At 43.9% G+C, this 17,289-nt stretch overlaps 7 protein-coding genes across 7 annotated transcripts; 4 read left to right on the top strand and 3 right to left on the bottom strand.

Moving 5' to 3' along the window:
* Positions 1-381: 381 nt before the first annotated feature.
* Positions 382-771, top strand: PFICI_06284 (uncharacterized protein; the record flags this gene model as incomplete). The annotated part of the gene is made up of 1 exon (XM_007834865.1): positions 382-771. The coding sequence occupies one exon, from the start codon at positions 382-384 to the stop codon at positions 769-771; it is 390 nt and encodes a 129-aa protein (XP_007833056.1).
* Positions 772-1,010: 239 nt separating this feature from the next.
* PFICI_06283 (uncharacterized protein) lies at positions 1,011-1,535 on the bottom strand (the record flags this gene model as incomplete). Its single annotated transcript, XM_007834864.1, has 1 exon — positions 1,011-1,535. One exon carries the CDS (start codon positions 1,533-1,535, stop codon positions 1,011-1,013), a length of 525 nt encoding a protein of 174 aa, XP_007833055.1.
* Positions 1,536-1,848: 313 nt separating this feature from the next.
* PFICI_06282 (uncharacterized protein) lies at positions 1,849-3,536 on the bottom strand (the record flags this gene model as incomplete). The annotated part of the gene is made up of 4 exons (XM_007834863.1): positions 1,849-3,152; positions 3,212-3,298; positions 3,345-3,408; positions 3,459-3,536. The coding sequence occupies 4 exons, from the start codon at positions 3,534-3,536 to the stop codon at positions 1,849-1,851; spliced, it is 1,533 nt and encodes a 510-aa protein (XP_007833054.1).
* Positions 3,537-5,077: 1,541 nt separating this feature from the next.
* PFICI_06281 (uncharacterized protein) lies at positions 5,078-9,311 on the top strand (the record flags this gene model as incomplete). The annotated part of the gene is made up of 3 exons (XM_007834862.1): positions 5,078-5,267; positions 5,318-9,081; positions 9,138-9,311. The coding sequence occupies 3 exons, from the start codon at positions 5,078-5,080 to the stop codon at positions 9,309-9,311; spliced, it is 4,128 nt and encodes a 1,375-aa protein (XP_007833053.1).
* Positions 9,312-10,078: 767 nt separating this feature from the next.
* Positions 10,079-11,104, top strand: PFICI_06280 (uncharacterized protein; the record flags this gene model as incomplete). The annotated part of the gene is made up of 1 exon (XM_007834861.1): positions 10,079-11,104. One exon carries the CDS (start codon positions 10,079-10,081, stop codon positions 11,102-11,104), a length of 1,026 nt encoding a protein of 341 aa, XP_007833052.1.
* A 725-nt stretch (positions 11,105-11,829) lies between these two features.
* PFICI_06279 (uncharacterized protein) lies at positions 11,830-13,521 on the bottom strand (the record flags this gene model as incomplete). Its single annotated transcript, XM_007834860.1, has 3 exons — positions 11,830-12,702; positions 12,769-13,248; positions 13,321-13,521. 3 exons carry the CDS (start codon positions 13,519-13,521, stop codon positions 11,830-11,832), a joined length of 1,554 nt encoding a protein of 517 aa, XP_007833051.1.
* A 583-nt stretch (positions 13,522-14,104) lies between these two features.
* Positions 14,105-14,660, top strand: PFICI_06278 (uncharacterized protein; the record flags this gene model as incomplete). The annotated part of the gene is made up of 2 exons (XM_007834859.1): positions 14,105-14,439; positions 14,654-14,660. The coding sequence occupies 2 exons, from the start codon at positions 14,105-14,107 to the stop codon at positions 14,658-14,660; spliced, it is 342 nt and encodes a 113-aa protein (XP_007833050.1).
* Between the last annotated feature and the right edge of the window lie 2,629 nt (positions 14,661-17,289).

The following is a 17,289-nucleotide window of genomic DNA, read 5'->3' as shown; positions in this document are numbered from 1 at the left end:
AAAAAAAAAAAAAAAGTCCCAGTAGTGGGTTGAAATGTCTTTACATGGATATAATACTTACACGGCCTATGTTAGGCACTTGTTGGAAAAAAAAAAAAACGAAACCCCGCCATCTGATCATTAGTGTTGTTGGTATTATTGTCGTCTCGTTTGCGTTCAAGTGCGGGTACCACAGTTTCTTGGGGAGGAAATATGCTAAGGTTGCTGTGAGCGCCGTTTGCACACCATTGAAAATAAGCAAATCCTGCACACTGAATTAATCATTCGACCATCAGTTTTCCGCTTTCCATCATCACCCAGGGCTGTCTATTGAAGCTTTCTCACCACGATTAGCAATCATTCATCCTTCATCCACGTTCGATCTTAAGCATCGACGACAAGATGACAAGTAGAGCTCGACAGGAGCTCTTGCGACATCACCCCAATGCCGAGGTCCTACTACGAGCATGGAATGACAACAACTCAGCCAAATCCTTCCCAAATGTACTCATGACGCTCTTAAAACCACGACTGTGGTTAGAGAGCTCCCATGAGACGATACTAGTGATCCTGTCAAAGGTTACACTGGATTCCGCATATTCGGGATTCAGCTACTTCAGAAAAGTTCGCGACCACCTTGATGACGCAGTCAAGTGGGGAGAAAGCGTCCATTGGGACACCAGCCACCCGTACACAGGCCCACTGCCGTCCTATGAGGATATTGAGGCCATCAGAATTGTCGGCTCCAAAGTAGGCGGTTTTGGCACCCCGCCACAGCCCATCAGCCAATGAATCACGGCGGGAAACTGGGGGCCGTTGATTAAAGATCCCACAAATTGAGTAAAAAACACATATTAATCTATTACTTTGTTTTTCTTTTCTGATCGAAAGAAATATAAACCTGGAATCAACCATATGGTGTTTATTAGATGCGTTTGATCCACATATTCATATATACACATATGAACAAAAAGAAGAAGAAGAAGAAGAAGGGTGATATGGACATAGAAGTGGTGAAAATTTTGAACTGTTTATAAGTCTAGCATCATCATAATTTCCCCATCCTCGTCTGGCGGTGCGACCTGCCTGAACCCAAGTTTCTGATAAAACTTATAAGGCGAATCTTCAGACTTTACACTCTGTTTTGGATCCGCGTCCGTCTTCCCTTCGGGCGGCGTTGACATGACCCCCAACTGCTTTGCTTGAGGATTGTGCTGTCGTATGTGCGCAATCGCAAACTCTACGCCTCGTCGGCCGTACCCTAGGCTCTGATAACGGCCATCGATCATGAATCGCCAAATGTAGTATGCCTCTTTAGGGTCCCATATTGCCATCATGAGCATGCCGACAAGTGTCTCGCCGGCATAGATGGCTCGTACCCATGCGTCTTCCGAATAATGAGCTTCGCAGAGAGACCATACGTTGGATGCAAGGTTGCCAGTTTGCCCGTCCTTGAGGCCAAGATTTGCGACAGCTCGCCAATTGTCCTCGGTAATTTCACGAAAAGTGAGATTTGAGCCCCTATTGGGAGTGCTATTGTCGGTGGAGTCTTCCATGGTAAATAGATAGGTATGAAGGTGGTGACAGTGCCTTGGTGACCAGGTTGAGAATTATGTGTATTATTTGTCTATCCATTAAGTTATGGAGCAGCTTTAATGCTCGGGTAAAACTTGACAGCGTAGCATAACGTCTTATAAATACCTGGAAACGACACATCTCAAGTACACTAGTGCTGACTGCTTTCTTCTTCGCGAGAGATGCATTGTCCTAAATTACTCTATTCGGAATTGATCTGCAGTTTGCCACTTGAATCATTGATGGTGGCATATGACTCAGAGGTCAAGTACATTGAAGCGATATGCAAACAACTCAGAGCGCACGAATAAAATACTTGACAACCACACTTCTTGGAGCACTCTCGTTGTCTCCCCAGTTTGTCAACGGCAATGACTGCTTTCTAGGTTCGCCAGCAGTAAGATTAGTCCCTTTGCTAGTCGCCTTGCTAGTCATCTCAACGTCGTTTGGGTAAGAGATGCCGATGTTTAGAGGTTTGCGTGGCATGCCGGTAGCATAATTCTGATATGATCCAGCCCCGGAACTACTCCCTCCAGGTAAACTGGCAAAGCGACTGCCTCGATCAGGGTCTCCGCCTGGGTTGCCGTGAAGATCGGCTCCACGTAAGTATTGTCCATTGAGATCGGGAACATTGAACCACTGGTCACCGTCACCCGGTGAACCCCAAGTTGTTCCAATCGCCGCGAACAAGGCCGAATAAACCCTGCGATTGTACTTGCTGCCATCGCATGGTGCCCAGGTTGCCTGATCGAGATTATTTCCTGGGTTGCCTGGAATAGCAATGATTCCTCCGACTGGGAAGTCTTGTCGAAATGTCGCCGGAGGAACAGAACTCAGGTAGAAATGCACAGCTGCATTCTTTGGTCGTGTTTCGCTGTCTCCGCCAGACCAGCTCTGATTGCTGGAGGAATTGGCATCATGAATGACATCATCTCCCACAACATGAATGGACTGCTCAGAAAGGTCCGAAAAGTGCTCAATTCTAACATAGGGCTTGTGGATAGCCGTTGAATAGCCTTGCCAGGTACCCAGACCTTGTCCTGAGCCATCAGGCGCTGGATTGCGAGTACCATTATCAATGTCATACTTGCCAATCGGGTCGACTCCACGAATGAATTTGCCTGATAGATCTGGAGAGACGAGATTGCTCGGATTAGGAGCTGGATCAGAAGACCATTTTGTGCCCAAGACCTTGTACAAGTCTGGCAAAGACGTGATACTGGCGCTAGATCCATCACACCTGATGTAGGATGGAAAGTTTGGTGGATAGCCATGGTCACCGCCTCCGAAAGGAATGACGGATGCTAGAGGTAGATCGCTGTATGGTGTTGTTGGAGCTTTGTCGATGCTTGGTTTGGCAATCTTGATAATGTAGAAGAGATAGGTGTTGACTGGTCGAGACTCTTGATCGCCGCCGTTGGCTTCAAATGAAGTTGCGCCGTCATTCCAAGAGATGTATCTGTTGCCTAAGATCTTTAAAGTGTAATGGATTTCAGTTGTTATGCAATCAAGTGTGACTCTTATATCAGTGTTTGGCTGCCCTGTTCGCCAATCGTGCGTGTTACCCGCAGTCAATGTAGAATCTTTCTTGTCATCTCCTGTGGTTGATATCAGCAATAAAGCTCAATTATAAGCCTCACTAAGCTCAATGACCTACCCCGAATAAAGCGACCTCGTAGGTCGGGAATATTCATGACATCACTGCCACTGCCAGCAGAATTGTTGGCGTCTGGATTCGAAACAACTGTCAGAGAAATGCCCAATTGTATAAGCTGGCAACATGTACTCACAGCCGATTGCTTTGTACAAGTCTGGGTATGTGGCAGTGGAGAAACTTGCGCCGTCACAAACAACCTGGAAATGAACGTTAGTGCAAAGAGCTATGTATTGACGATTCAACTTACCCAATTACTTGGGAGATTGCTTGGATCAGCAGCGTAAGCCGCAATGGTGCCAACGGGGACCTCGACCAAATTAGTCATTGTGTGGAATTTCGAAATGAATGGATTCGGAATCGGTGTGCATTAGTCGTATATGCCACAGTCATGTGCTATTCGAGAGTACTTGGTCAAAGTGATCCGGGATCGCCTTACCTTTTATAGCTGCTTTGATGGCTTCTTAGAATGAATGTATTTCACGCTCAGTATCTCTCACCCTGGGAAGAAACCTAGTAGAGTTTACTCAACTCACAAGGGAATCAAATATCAGGGGTCTGATCACGAATTCTGCGCCGCCTGTCTAGTCGCGGCAGCTGTGACTGTCGGTCCTCTAGCCAGATGTTCGTAGCCGTTAGATTATTCGCGACATGACAAGACCGATATCTCACACCTGCCAAATCGTCCATTGACTGATTCAGGTATAGCATCACATCGCGCCTATTGAGGGCCTAGCCAAAGGTGGAGTCGTGGAACTTTAGCCGGGGCACTTTGCAACCACACATCTTCCATGGACAGATGCATTCAGCTATTGTCTGAAGCATAATAACGCCGTGACCAAGATGCTGTTGCGCTGGTGTCGAAGTCGTGGCGGAGGCTGCCAGCTGAGAGCGCCTTGGGCTCGTATAGTGATTGGCGCTAGAGATTTACGATACGCATCTGGCTGCTCAGCTTTTGAACCACACCCGACATGCTGCAGCCAAAATATGAAACGTATCAAACACTTCAGCTAGCCATAGACCGTTGCTTAATAAAGGCGCGCGTGTCTAGGCACAGGGCTCAGCTCAGCTGGCTCTAATACCCTTTGCATCGGCTTGCCGCAGAAAGCTTAAATGTATTCAACACTTCAGCCCGGCATAAACTGTTCATTGAAACCCGTATTTGAATCTTACACTGTCTGGCAGCCAAAAACTTTACCATATTCAAATCGCGAAAACACCCACATATCAGCTAGCCCCAAACACGACTTCGTCCAAGCAATAAACCGCCCAGTAAGCCAGGTTTACATGCGCAGCTCCCACATGGGAGTCATGGTGCAGCACTCAAGATAACTTGATACGGCCGAAGCACCAGTGGCCAACAAAAAAGCATCACAAGACTCGAGTCGCACGCCGAGTGATGCAACACAAAGATCGACTACATACGTAAATTGGGCTTGAGGATTCGAGCTCGTAAAGGCCTGCCAACCCCAACATATCAGGCATGTCTCGTACCAAGCACCATCACACTTTGTGTCTTGTCAGCCAGCCTCTTATAGTCTACTGATAGTGGAACTCTCAGGCTGAACTCGATGACTTTGACGCTCGCGTAAAATTATCCAACCCGTCGCAAAGTACGTATAGTACTGAGAAATGAGAGTCTTAACAAAATGTACAATGACTGCGACTTCCAAGGCGCTAGATGAAGCATTAGAACAAACAACGCAACTGTGAAAACCTGACATTATTGAGATTTTTGGATGTGATACTTCGGACTACGGGCACGGTGGGGACTTTCGTAGGTACACTATAAAGTGTCAGCTTGTCCTTTACTCGATCTGCTAAGGGTTAGCCACTCTATTTCTTCCCCAAAACTTCACAATAGTTGCAATGGATCAAACAAACAGGCAAGGGCTTTCGTCCGAGACCCTGATTACAACCTCGGAAGGAGACATACCCCTCGGCAAGTTACGACCAGACTTGAAACTACGGGATATTCATGGCATTAATCCCAGTCGTGGATATCTCTGTACTCATGAAGAGGACTCTCCAGGAGGTTCCCTTATTCTGTTTGGATTCAGTGAGTAGTTCTATTGTGCAACAGGTATAGGCGCTCATGCATGTACACAGATGACGGCAAGCCGTTCTTCAGTTCTGGAACCATCTTCTTCACCACTACTGGCTATCGTGCGGTGGACCCGTACCAGGCGCGGTTGGCTTCAGGTTTCAGCAAACAGATTGGTCGTCTCGAGATTGGCCATGTTGTGTACAAGTATTCGAAGTCGGGGTCTTTGTATGAAAGAGTTCCAATCACGAGCATCTCTTCTGAGCCTTGTCAGTCTGGTATCGTTGCTGTCGGGTTCACCTCCGGAGCAACCTCACTGGACGCGAATGGCTACCTCATTGAAGGGTACCAGAATTATGTCCACATGAGAAAGACTGCAGAAGCTCTCTCAGGACTGTCAATTCGCGATCTTCTTAAGGCATCAGAGCGCGTCGAAGAATTACAATCTATTCGCAAACTTCTTGGAGATTCGGCCACATCGCGTCTATTAAGACACGAGATCCAGACTCTGCGTTCTGGCCCCCACAATTCCCATTTCACTCGAGATCCAGTAAAGACTATTCTACTCGACCAAGTTGTGCGAGCCTATCACGTAGACCTTGCAGATCCTAGGCAATCCCCTCCGATGCACATAGCTTCGAGCATAGGACTTTTCGAAGGCAGCGTACTGGTCAATGGCAAAGTGGAGGCACGTTCTCATGTCGACTACAAGACAAAGATTATCTCTTGGTCTCGAGCTCTTGGTCCTTCCAGCTATGAGCACGGCTGTATTACTCTAGTTGATCACGGGCTGTCCGGAGCCGGAGCCGTGTTTTTGAGCCCAGAGGACTCACCTTTGGTCATGCACGACAAACAACACGTTTATCCTGTTCATGTCAGCACAAAGCCTCCCGCTGTCAAGCCGACTGAAGCGCTGGCCACCACGACAACATCACTGCTATCGGACTCGACAGATGTCCAAGAAATGATTCTTGATGCCGATATCTGGAGCGAGCAAGATAAGCACAAAAAGAAGCCTTCTCACCCTGTTTCATTTGGAAGAATTACGCTACAGCCGACCCAGATTGGAGGTGCAGATGGTCTTAACATTCCTTTGATTCAGATCCCCCTTCTCGATCGGCTTCGGGATACAATCAATGAAAAGTTCGCCTTCGACGACCCCAATCAGAGGATTTCTTCGCTTTATAAGAGCACAGTAAACCTCTCTGGACAGTCGGACGCTACAGCTGTTGTTCAATTGACAGGCGCATCTCTGCTTGCTCAGCTAGCAGACGAGGATCCAGGGGCTCAAGTTCTAGGGTGCACGTTCAAAAAGTCTCTAGGGAGCGATATCATCTTGCCAATACTCTTTCAAGAGCTACAAGTTTCATTCAAAGGTGGATCAGTGATTGGTCCAATCTTTGCTTATGATCCCCTGGCCAGAGGGAGTCTAGGAAGCCGTCATCTGTTAGTGAGTGCAACGGAGCCTAGACGATTTTCAGACGCTCGACTCAAAGTATCGTCTCATTCAAACTTTCTAGAAACATACGCTACCACGGGACTCTCGGAAGCTCCTGCACCTGTCACAGGACTCCTTGCTAGCATGGGAGCTTTGGGTATCGATTCCATCTTGAATCTACCCAAATACAGTGAAGTGTTGCTCCATCAAACTTCTTCGGACCTGATTTATCAAGCAATGCTTTACCACATGAACGCCCAGCAGAGAAAAGACCTGCTCAAGAAAGAAAAACCCCAGGTTCCAAGAGACATCCCTTTGGCGCTTGCTACCAATCTGAATTCCGATATAAGCACATGGCTAGCCAATATCTTTGCACCAGCATACATTGCAAAGACAATCATTGAATCTCCAACGGATCCCAAACAGGCAAGAAACTTCACAAAACAAGAACGAGCCAAGCTAGAATACTTTTGGTCAGGCAAAGGTAAAACTTGTCTGGCAATGTCGCAGCAATACTCCAAACTCACAAGTATTGCGTCTTCGAGTGCAATGTTGATGCTGTTTCCGAATCTCCGACGATACCAATACAACAACACTTACTGGTCAGACAAGCTAGTAACTTGCCTTTCGGATCCCAACGCCATGAGAGGGATAGTCATGACTCCAATCGATGGAGGAACTAATCAGACAAACAAAATTGTCAATATTCTGTCAACCCTTGACGGCAAAAATGGGTTGTACGCACAAGATCTGGGCCATCAGATTTGGGCTCATAGTCTATCACAGATGCTGCAAAGTCCATACGCAGATACGTCGAAAGACGCTGCTTCACAGACGGAAGAATGGATCATGTCCAGTTTCTCCAAACTTGTATCTTGTGTCTTGGACAAGACCAACACTGATTTTACCATTTCTGACAAGCAGAGGGTTGATTTTGCCAAGGACATTACCACGGCTGAATCAAACTATGGATTGACTTCGACTGGTTCCCCAAAGGCCAGAGCCGCCGCGTTGCTTCAAGCACAGGCTGATGTTATTCAACTGCTCAGTAGCATGAAAAGCCCGCTTTCTGGGAGTTCTGCAGACTCGGAGAGCGGCGGGATACATGCTCTTGCCCTGCCGTCACTTCGCAGTGCCGGCACAACCCTCTGGTCTTGGGTCTCAAAAGCATTTGATAAGACTGTCGGCAGACTTGCACCGTCAGGATCTGGAAAGATGGCAGGCCTGAAAGGCTTTTGGTCCTTGATTCTTGTAGGTCTATACCTCTACGACGCAACGAATGGTTACTCGGCTTGGTCTGGGGAAGCGTTTGGACAGACTATCGTTGTTACCGGGACGATACAATTCATGCTGGACGTGACGGAAAGAGTATGGGACATATATCAGGGATATAAAATCACCCAGTCCAATCGAGCATTTGAAGCAGCCGTTGCAAAAGTTATCGATGAGGAGACTCTCAGTGGAATCCCGCGATACGTCGAATTCATTGCCGAGAAAGGTCAGTCGCTGGGTAAAGGCGATGTCATCAGCGAGGCCATTGGGAGAAAGCTGGGGCAGTATCCCATGTCAAGAAGCACTGAAATTCCGAAAGGCACTCTCATCGACGTCTGGGAGATTTACCCCGTCGGTATGACAGAGGAGTTGGCCCCACAACTTCAGCAAGTCTACAAGCAATTCAACCTGCCTGGAAGGGTGTTTGCTGGCATCACGATCGTTCTCAGTATCGTGATTGTCGTCAGCATGACCATTGATTTGAAGAACCGCTGGGACAATCTGACGAATACCGGAAAGGCTCTAACAATCATTCAAATCGGAGTCACGACAGCAAGTATATTCGCCAGTGAGCTTGTCGTCGAGGCACTCATCTGGTCGAATGTTGCAGCAGCAGACTCACTAATGGTCGTGAGTTTGCCGATTGTCGGGGCTGTACTGGCTTTTATCGGAATTGTGGTCATGATATTCATGTCCATATTCGTGTTGGAAAAGGATCCACCAAAGCCGCCGCTGACGCCTCTTGAGGAGTTCATTGAAAAAGTAGGACAGCCTCTCATTTCCACCTGGGACGACCAGCGAGGACCCCTACTCGAATACTCTATACCTTCAAATGTTGGAGTAGGAGGACGACCTGTTCCATTCGTTATCCAAGCCTTGAACAAGACGACTTCAATAATGGAGTTACACTCAATATCCATCACGTTCTTGAACGGTGACGATGATTCTGATATTGCAGAGGCGAGTCTCTTTCAAGAAAGCGCTTTCAAGATGGTCGCCGCCAATGATGTCCAACGTGACAATCCAGGCAATGTCTATGTCACACTCAATAGTGACGTTGCAGGATTTCTGCAGCCCAGCCCTCGGGGCAAAGGAGGGACATCATGGAATATTAGACTTGTGAGTACAATCGAATTAATGGGATAAAATCCGAGTCAGCTGACATAAGAAACCAGGAGAGTCATGCAAATGCCAAGGGTATCATTCGTTTAGGCCCGGGTTATGGTCTCGCACTTCATATCTCGGGTCAGGTTGCCGGAACCAAGGGCACAAGTCAGATCATCATTCGCGAGGATATGGTTTTTCCCGATGACAACAATTACCAGGAGATTGAGGTCATTAAATCGTAGAAACTCTGAATGACGTGTCAATGTTTGTCCCTTGCTGTAAAGATGAACTTAGTGTACATAAGATTCTAGTTTAGAAGCTCAATGCATTGTAATCGTTGCCAGAGTCATGAGGCTTGGTATGAAGAATTCAATAAGACATGTATAGTGGTTATAGTCGCCTTTCTCTGTTATACCTGGTGCCTGCACGAATATTATGATATATAATCATTTGCTAAAGCGAGGCTCAGTCACGCGCACCTTGGTTTTACATGAACTGATGCAACCCATTGCTCCTGCAGTTAAGGTTCGAACACCAGACGCCCAATCCTTTCATATGCCAAGCAGTGGGTTTCACTCGTATTGGCTGAGTAGGTAATTAAAATGGCTCCCGGGGCGTGACATAATGATACATCTATAATCACAAAACGACCACATTGCTCGTTCAGCCAGCCACAGAAACACTAGCGCTATTGATCATCCTCAGCAGTTGGCCCAATGATAGCTGAGAACCATCTCGAAGGTTTGATATATCTTCAGCTCGCTACAATTAACCTCGTATCATCTATGCATGTGGTGCTTGGCCGAGATCTTTTTGTTGAGGGATATTTCTGGGGTTCATTTTTGATAACAACCGCTCGAGGAGTGGCGGAATTTTAAATATAAAAAAGGCGGCCATTATCTTCTATCTTTCCCAGTGGATCAGTGTAGGCTTTCCATTTTTACTCAAGTCCTTCTAAACACAAGAGCAGCTATAGATCCAGTTCGCCATACCTTCCACGACAAACACAATGGGTGTCACAGACGCTAATGTCACCTTCACCAATGACTTACCCACCAGTCTCACCGTGAAGAAGACCTCTTCAACTGCCATGGGCAAAGACCTACCCGATGATCAGACTATCCCGGCATTATCGACGAGCTCGCCCCAGCATATCGAAACTTCAGACTGGTCTTTGGATCAATCTGCCTTTACTCTGAATTTCAATGGCGAAACCGCCGCAGTCAATCTCGGTACTGGCTTGTACAAGACGGATGCATCATGGTCTAGCAACGATGGCAAGATCGGCGGTGTACTAGCACCGGCCAATTTCCTTACACCTGGCGTCGACTTCAACTTTATGTTCTTCGCTGGTCCTGGTGGTTGGGCATCGTACATTGATGCATATCTGCGGTCAAACGTGGAGAAGTTTTTGAATTTGCTGGCTGCAAAGCCGATCACCGTTCCTCTGCCCGGAGACATCAAAGTATCCTTGACAAAAATGGAAATTTCGAGTCTTGACTGCTCTTATGCATCAATCAGCAACACGGGCGCTCAAGCGCCTGGTCACTCTGGAATGTTTTCAGCAACCATCATCATCAATACCTCCCTTACAGCCTCTGGGTCTGTATCACTTCTTGGTGGGACTCTCAATTCTTCTGGAAGTCTCGCCGTCACGAATGCAACGGCTCTGGCACGTGTGTCGGTCGATCTGACCAAGCCCAAGATTTCGGCAGTGTTGACGACTCTGGCAACTTCAGTCAAGGACTGGTCTCTTTCCAGTGATATCCTTGATGACTTGGTTAAAGCATTTCCACCGCTGGGCCTAATCTTGCCAGAAATCACAAACGGCTATCATCTTGCGGCATGCTTGAACTCGGAGCCCGTCAATGGGCAGATTGTTGGATTAATTAATAAAATGTTGAAAGATTTGGAGGGCCAGGGACATGCGCTCTTGGCAAGTATGATGCCTCTCACGGATCCCAAAGTTGTGGCCGATCTATTGCAGCCAATGACAATGGACGCAATAAGTCCTAGCCATGTAACCTTAGAGTAATGTAGGGGAGATTGAGGCGATAGCGCTGCACCAGAACAGGCTTTTGCGCGGCGGTGGCTTATAACGCTTAAGCAAATCGCGTAGCTATAGCATTCGGTTCCTTGGATAACTTACCCATGTAATACAAATAATCGTTTCCCATACTTGGTAGAGTCCCGTTCGCGGTAGACCGCGTGAGATCCACAAATTAAGCATAATAATTAGGATCAAGCTTTTAAATTCCTTCCATTTCAATAATCGGGGCATAAAAGCTAAAACTCGGCTGAGCGGTTATAGGCTGTTGAGAGCCCAACTGAGGGCAGGGTTCGGGGCTGATGCATGCCTTGGAGTCAGCCCCACGGAGTGTCTTCTTGAGCGCGCCAACATGTTTGTTTTCCTGCCAACTGGGCATCTTCGTAGTATCGGATCCTAAAAGCGCCTTTTACTATTACAGACCTCGGATAAATCACTGCCAGCCAAACGATTCACTGGAAATTTTGCATTCTAAGTGGCACGAATCATACCGCAAGCTGAAGATTTGGTCCGATTGATAGCTCGTAGAGTCGGCGTAATCAGCATTTGTTGCACACTTCTTGGCATAGTCACTTTTATGGGTTGCAGTGTCATGCTACTGCTGGGTCTGGACTTGGGTGGGGATCTATTTCCTTGGAGCTCCGCCAAATGAATCAGATGAGCCACAAATTATGGAGTTCAGCCCAATTTCTCAAGACATTATGGTCTCAGCATTACCACTTGTAACGGAACTCTGCCATCTCTTTATCCGTGTGGTCAGTAAACCCATCATACCCAGAATCAGGCTCATTCATGGCGTCCGCATCCTGCTGGGCCGCGCGGGCCGCCTTGTCGCGCTTCCTGTTCTCCAGCGCCATCAGCAAGCCCATCAACAGAGAGCTGGCAATCGAGATTGAAAAGAGGGACGCCATGGCTGAGACAGCGGTTGGGTATTTGGGTGATTCTTTCGAGATGAACAGGAACGGGCCGATGATGTTACCACCGTAGTAGAAAACGAAATTGAGGCCGTTGACTGTCATTCTCTTGGTGTGCCCGGCAAAGTTGGAGGCGACGATGGCCCAGTTGAGGATAATAGCGCCGCCCATGCATCCAAAGAGCCAGCAGCAGGCAGCGAGCGGTACCTGGTGCTCTAGGGGAATGAGCCTGATGCCGACAACGCCAGCGAGGGTTGGAATTTGGCAAATAGCAATGGTGATCACGATGCTGTTAGGAATCGAGGATGTGACGACGCCGGCGGCGATGGTGCAGACGAGCTGGAAGGCGCCATTCGGCAGTTGGTACAGCAGGGACTTTGAGCTGCTGAAACCGAATCCCAGCAGCAGTGAGCTCGTGAAGTTGCTGATGCCCCCGTTCGTAATGCCAATGCACAGCTGCTGGATGGCCAAGAGCCACACTCGCGGCTCCATGAGGGCTTCTTTAACCTGGTAAAGCATGATCTTTGGGTTCTTGATTCCGGTCTTGTTTTCAGAGACGCGCCAAACGGCGACCAATTTCTCTTCGTGGGAGAGGAAGAACGCGTCGTGTGGGCCGGATGGGAGGAAAGAGACGGCGAGGACCCCAAAGACAAAGGTGAAGGCTCCGATGGTCTGTTGATGCAGAGTTAAAATGAGGGTCGTCTAATGAATATTTCTCGCCCATGCCTCTTTACTTACCAGAAATATGAGCTGCCATGACTTGACAGCAGTGCTGTCATTGTGCCCTAGACCCCAAGAGATGCCAGCACCGAGCATTGAGGCAAGACCGTTGCAGCCAAGCCAGAAGCACATGCGCAAGGGCTGTTCTCTGCGGGTCCAGAAGACGGACGTCAGCAACATCCAAGCCGGCCCCATGCTCGCCTCGCAGAGGCCCAGCAAGAAGCGGATAGCCATCAAACCGCCAAAGTTCTTGGTTGCCGCTGAACACATGTTGAGGATGCCCCATGATATAAGCATAGCGCCAGCAATCTTGCCGATGGGAAAGCGCTGGAGGGCGAGTGACGCCGGGTAGGAGCCGGCGAGGATACCAAAGTTGATGATGGCTGCGATCCACGAGTATTCGGTGCCGACGAGTCCTAGGTCGGTCTTCAGACTGTAGGCACTGGCGTAGTTGAGGGTTTGCTTGTCGAGAAACGATGTGAGGTAGATGATGCACATCTGACAATCGTGTTAGAAACAAGAATGCATGGATGCAGTGGTTCCTTTTGGCGTTTTCTGCAGGTTACTTACAACAGGGAGGAGCCCATAGTCTAGTTTACGAAGAACCCGCTTCGCCAGCCGATCACGCAACTCGGGATCCATGGCGAGGGACTCTTCATACATCAACAGGCCTACATCGTTGTGCTTTCCAACTGGCTTCTCAACTTCAAGACCGCGTATAGACGCCGCAGGCTGGACCGCGGGCGTGATTTTAGGACTCTCAGACCCCATAGCTTTCGGCCTTGAAGCGATCAGCAGAGAGTATCACGGGGTTGAGGGTGAGTTGCAGCAACTCACATCGTTACACTGGGCTGGTTGCTTCCTTTACGGCTACACGAGGCTGGTGCGTATTTCCTTGGGTTTAAATCGGTGACCGAACAGTATCATTATGAGCTTCTAGGAAAGATCCTTTCTACCGCGTTATACCGATTGAGCCATAGGTCGGCCCAAGTAACTTGTCGCACGTCGGCAACATCCTGAAACGGCCATCAGTGCGATACTATCAGACCAGTCATACGAGCTACCAGAGAGATCCTATCTTGGGTATTTCGTGACGGCATAACTTGTCGGCCTTCTGGTCCGAAGTCCGCTTTACTGATACTGAAGAGATACGTGCGCGGGGCAGAAGTCTCGTCTCCGCACCAAAGATAACGGATATAACAAGCACCTATAAAGCCGCTAAGCCCAAGCGTGCGCCGGTTTGAAGACCGAGTATTGGACAAAGCTACACCCGAGTTGGATATAACACATCCAGATAGTAAAACCTAATTACTACTTTCAGCCACAACGTTCGATATCTGTTCTGGTGAAAACTATGGGGTCTAGTAATGTACCGTACAAGTTTGCAATTCTTCAGAATTATGCCGACAGTGCTCGTCCAGGCCCCACTATCAGCGGCAGTCTGACGAATCTTATCCACCACTCATACCCTGATGCCGCCGTGTCGGTGTTCAGGCCAATTCAAGGCGAAGCGTTCCCCGACCTCGCCAGTTATGACTTGGTCATCCTCACGGGTGGCAGGTTCAACCTGTTGGATACGACTCCGAAACCATCGTGGGTGGAGGACACACTCGCATACATTAGGAAGAGTGCCGCCGACAGTTCCGCACCCAAACTGCTTGGTATCTGCTGGGGCCACCAAGCGATATCGTATGCCAGTGCTGGGACTAAGTCAAGTAAATCAAGTCCGGACCCCCTACTTGCCTTATTTGGCCAAGTTAAGCCAAATCCGACCCCTTTGCTTAATTTATTTATAAAATTTAATTTGATATATGCACGGATTTTATTTAATTAATTACGGAGCTTAGAATAACTAAAACCCGGATTTATTTCCTAATTTAAAATATATATATTACTATAATAGCCTTTAATTAGCTATTAAATTTTACGCGTCCGCATTATTGCTAATATTAATAACTTTTCGTTATATTATATCTAATTATATTATATTATCGTCACCTAGTATTAGCGCCTATTTTTTGCTATAAATAATAGCTTTTAGATATTTTAAAGTTATTATTATTCGTTTTTATAATAAAATTAATTTACCTTAATTAAATAAGCGCTTATATTCGGCGTTTATCGCGGGAATTAATAATAAATTTATTATTATTTAATATAAGCCTAAAAATACGTATTTATAGCGCGTTTATTATTTTAATAAATTATAATCCTTAATTATAAATATACGCAAATATTTTACGATTTCGTTTAGCTAATTAGAAAACTAATCCTTTAATAGCTTTATATTTAAATAATTTTCGAATACCGTAATATCCGACCTAAACGACGAATTCGGAAATTTTATTAATAGCGCTGTTATTATAAAATATTTTTAATACTAACTAAATAAATAACTTAAATCCTACCTAATTTATTCGATTTTTTTAATTTTTTTATTATATTTAATTTAGCTTATTTTATATTTAGGATTTAAAATATAAGCGGCCTAATATATTTTAAATTTACCTAATATCCTTAAATATTTGCGGATAAGCTATATAACGCGTTTAATAAAATAATAAATAAAGCGAAAGCCGAGCTTATTATCTTCGTTAATAATTTTAATTACGCACTTACGCTATATAAATAGCGCGCTAACGAAATTATTTTAATATCGCGCCGGTAAACGGCTAAATCGCTTATTTATTAAATTATTATTTATAATAGCTATATTTAATTGCGTAAAGCCGTAATTCCTAATAGTAAAATCGGTAAAATTTATTATTACGCCTTTTAAATAATTAATTATATATATAAACGTAAATATAATTTTATTAATTAAATAATTATTACCTTCGAATTTAATCGTTAAATTATAAAATAGCTTAAAAATCGCCTTTATTTAAATAAAAGTTTCCTATTTTTTTATAAATAAATAAATGCGTAATTTATATTACCTAAATTAATAATTAAATATTATTTTTAAGCGTAATACGCGCTAAATTATTAAATATACGCCGTTTTAACGCGTAGCGTTTTTAATTAATAGCACTAAATCCGTAATTTTTAAATTTACGGTTCCTTTATATATAGCCGCTATAATTTTAAATTCCTTTTTGCGCTAAAAATTATTGCAAATAAAGGAATATATATCGTAAAGCTTTTTAACGACTTTTATTTTAAATTATAAATTATATTTAATTTTAATATAATTTTTATCGTTATAAAATAATTTTATTAAATTATTTTTAAATTTGCTATTAAATAAGGCTTTAGCGATTAAATTAAATATATAGCCGAAATAGCGTAGCCGCTTATATCGGTTTTCGATCCTAGATTTGTGACGGGATATTCACTCCATACATTTATAATTCTTAAGGGGATCTTTAAACTAGACTAGTCAAGCTCCATAAAAGCTCCTAAATAAATATATAAATACGACCTACCCTTTATTTTATTTATATAAAATTAGATTATTTTTAATTATTTATTTATGCCTATATACCGCTTTTATTAAATAATATCGAAACCTTAAATTATAAGCTTTTTTAATTATTATAATTATAAGCCCGGTATATACGTAGCTAAGCTATTATTAAATTTTTCGTATATTTATATTATTTAGTAAAATGCTAGCGGAACTTAATCTTTAAAACCCAATCTTTAAAATTCCGACTAATATTTTAAACTCGATTTTTAAAATTAAAATATTAAAAACCCTATTTTTTTATAAAAAATATTATTTTATATAAGCTTCGATACCTAAAGCTATACGGTTAAAATTAAGCTTATTTATTAAAAAAATTAAATAGCTTAGTTTTTATAATACCGGTTTTTTTCGGAATAAAATATTATTTAGGATTATATTAATCCTAAATCGACGAAATTATAGCTATAAGCTAAATAGCCTTTTTTAATAAAAATTTATAAATTTAAGCTTTAATATTAATTCGAAAATAATTTAATTTAGCAGATTTCCGATTAAAATAAAAAAAATTTAAATATTAAAAAAAATAAATTTGTTTTTTCCGAGCTCTTTCGCTAAAAAAAGCTTTTCAAAAAATATTTTTAAAAATCTAAAACCTAAGCGTTTAACCTCAAAAAAAAACTTATTATTTAACGGTATATTAATAAATTTAAAAAATAAATGCAAAATTTTATAAATACTAAATTTTAAATTATTATATTTATAAAAGCTTTAAATTAAAATAATTATATTATTCGGAATTTTTGCTATATATTCCAAAATTTAATAGCTTTAACCGAAAAAAATCTTTTAAAATAAATTTTTAAAAAATATAAAAACGTATTTAGCAAAGCTAATCGAGCTTAAAACCTTATTATTTAATACCGAAAATAATACGAAAAATTCGAATTAGCGCGCCGCTATAAATCAAAAATAATAATCGGTCTTTTCGCTATAAATAATTTTTTAAACGCCGTTAACGATAAAATCCTTTTAGAATAAAGAATATCGATTAAAAAAAAATTAATAAATAGCTATATTCCGAAAATTTTACGCTTTTAAATTTAGGAAATATATTTTAAAAAAATCTA

The sequence above is a fragment of the Pestalotiopsis fici genome (genome assembly GCF_000516985.1).
Source record: "Pestalotiopsis fici W106-1 unplaced genomic scaffold PFICI_Scf_4, whole genome shotgun sequence".
Classification (NCBI taxonomy): Eukaryota; Fungi; Ascomycota; class Sordariomycetes; order Amphisphaeriales; family Sporocadaceae; genus Pestalotiopsis; species Pestalotiopsis fici.
The sequence above is the reverse complement of the archived record's forward strand: the minus strand, read 5'-3'. Positions and strand labels throughout refer to the sequence as shown.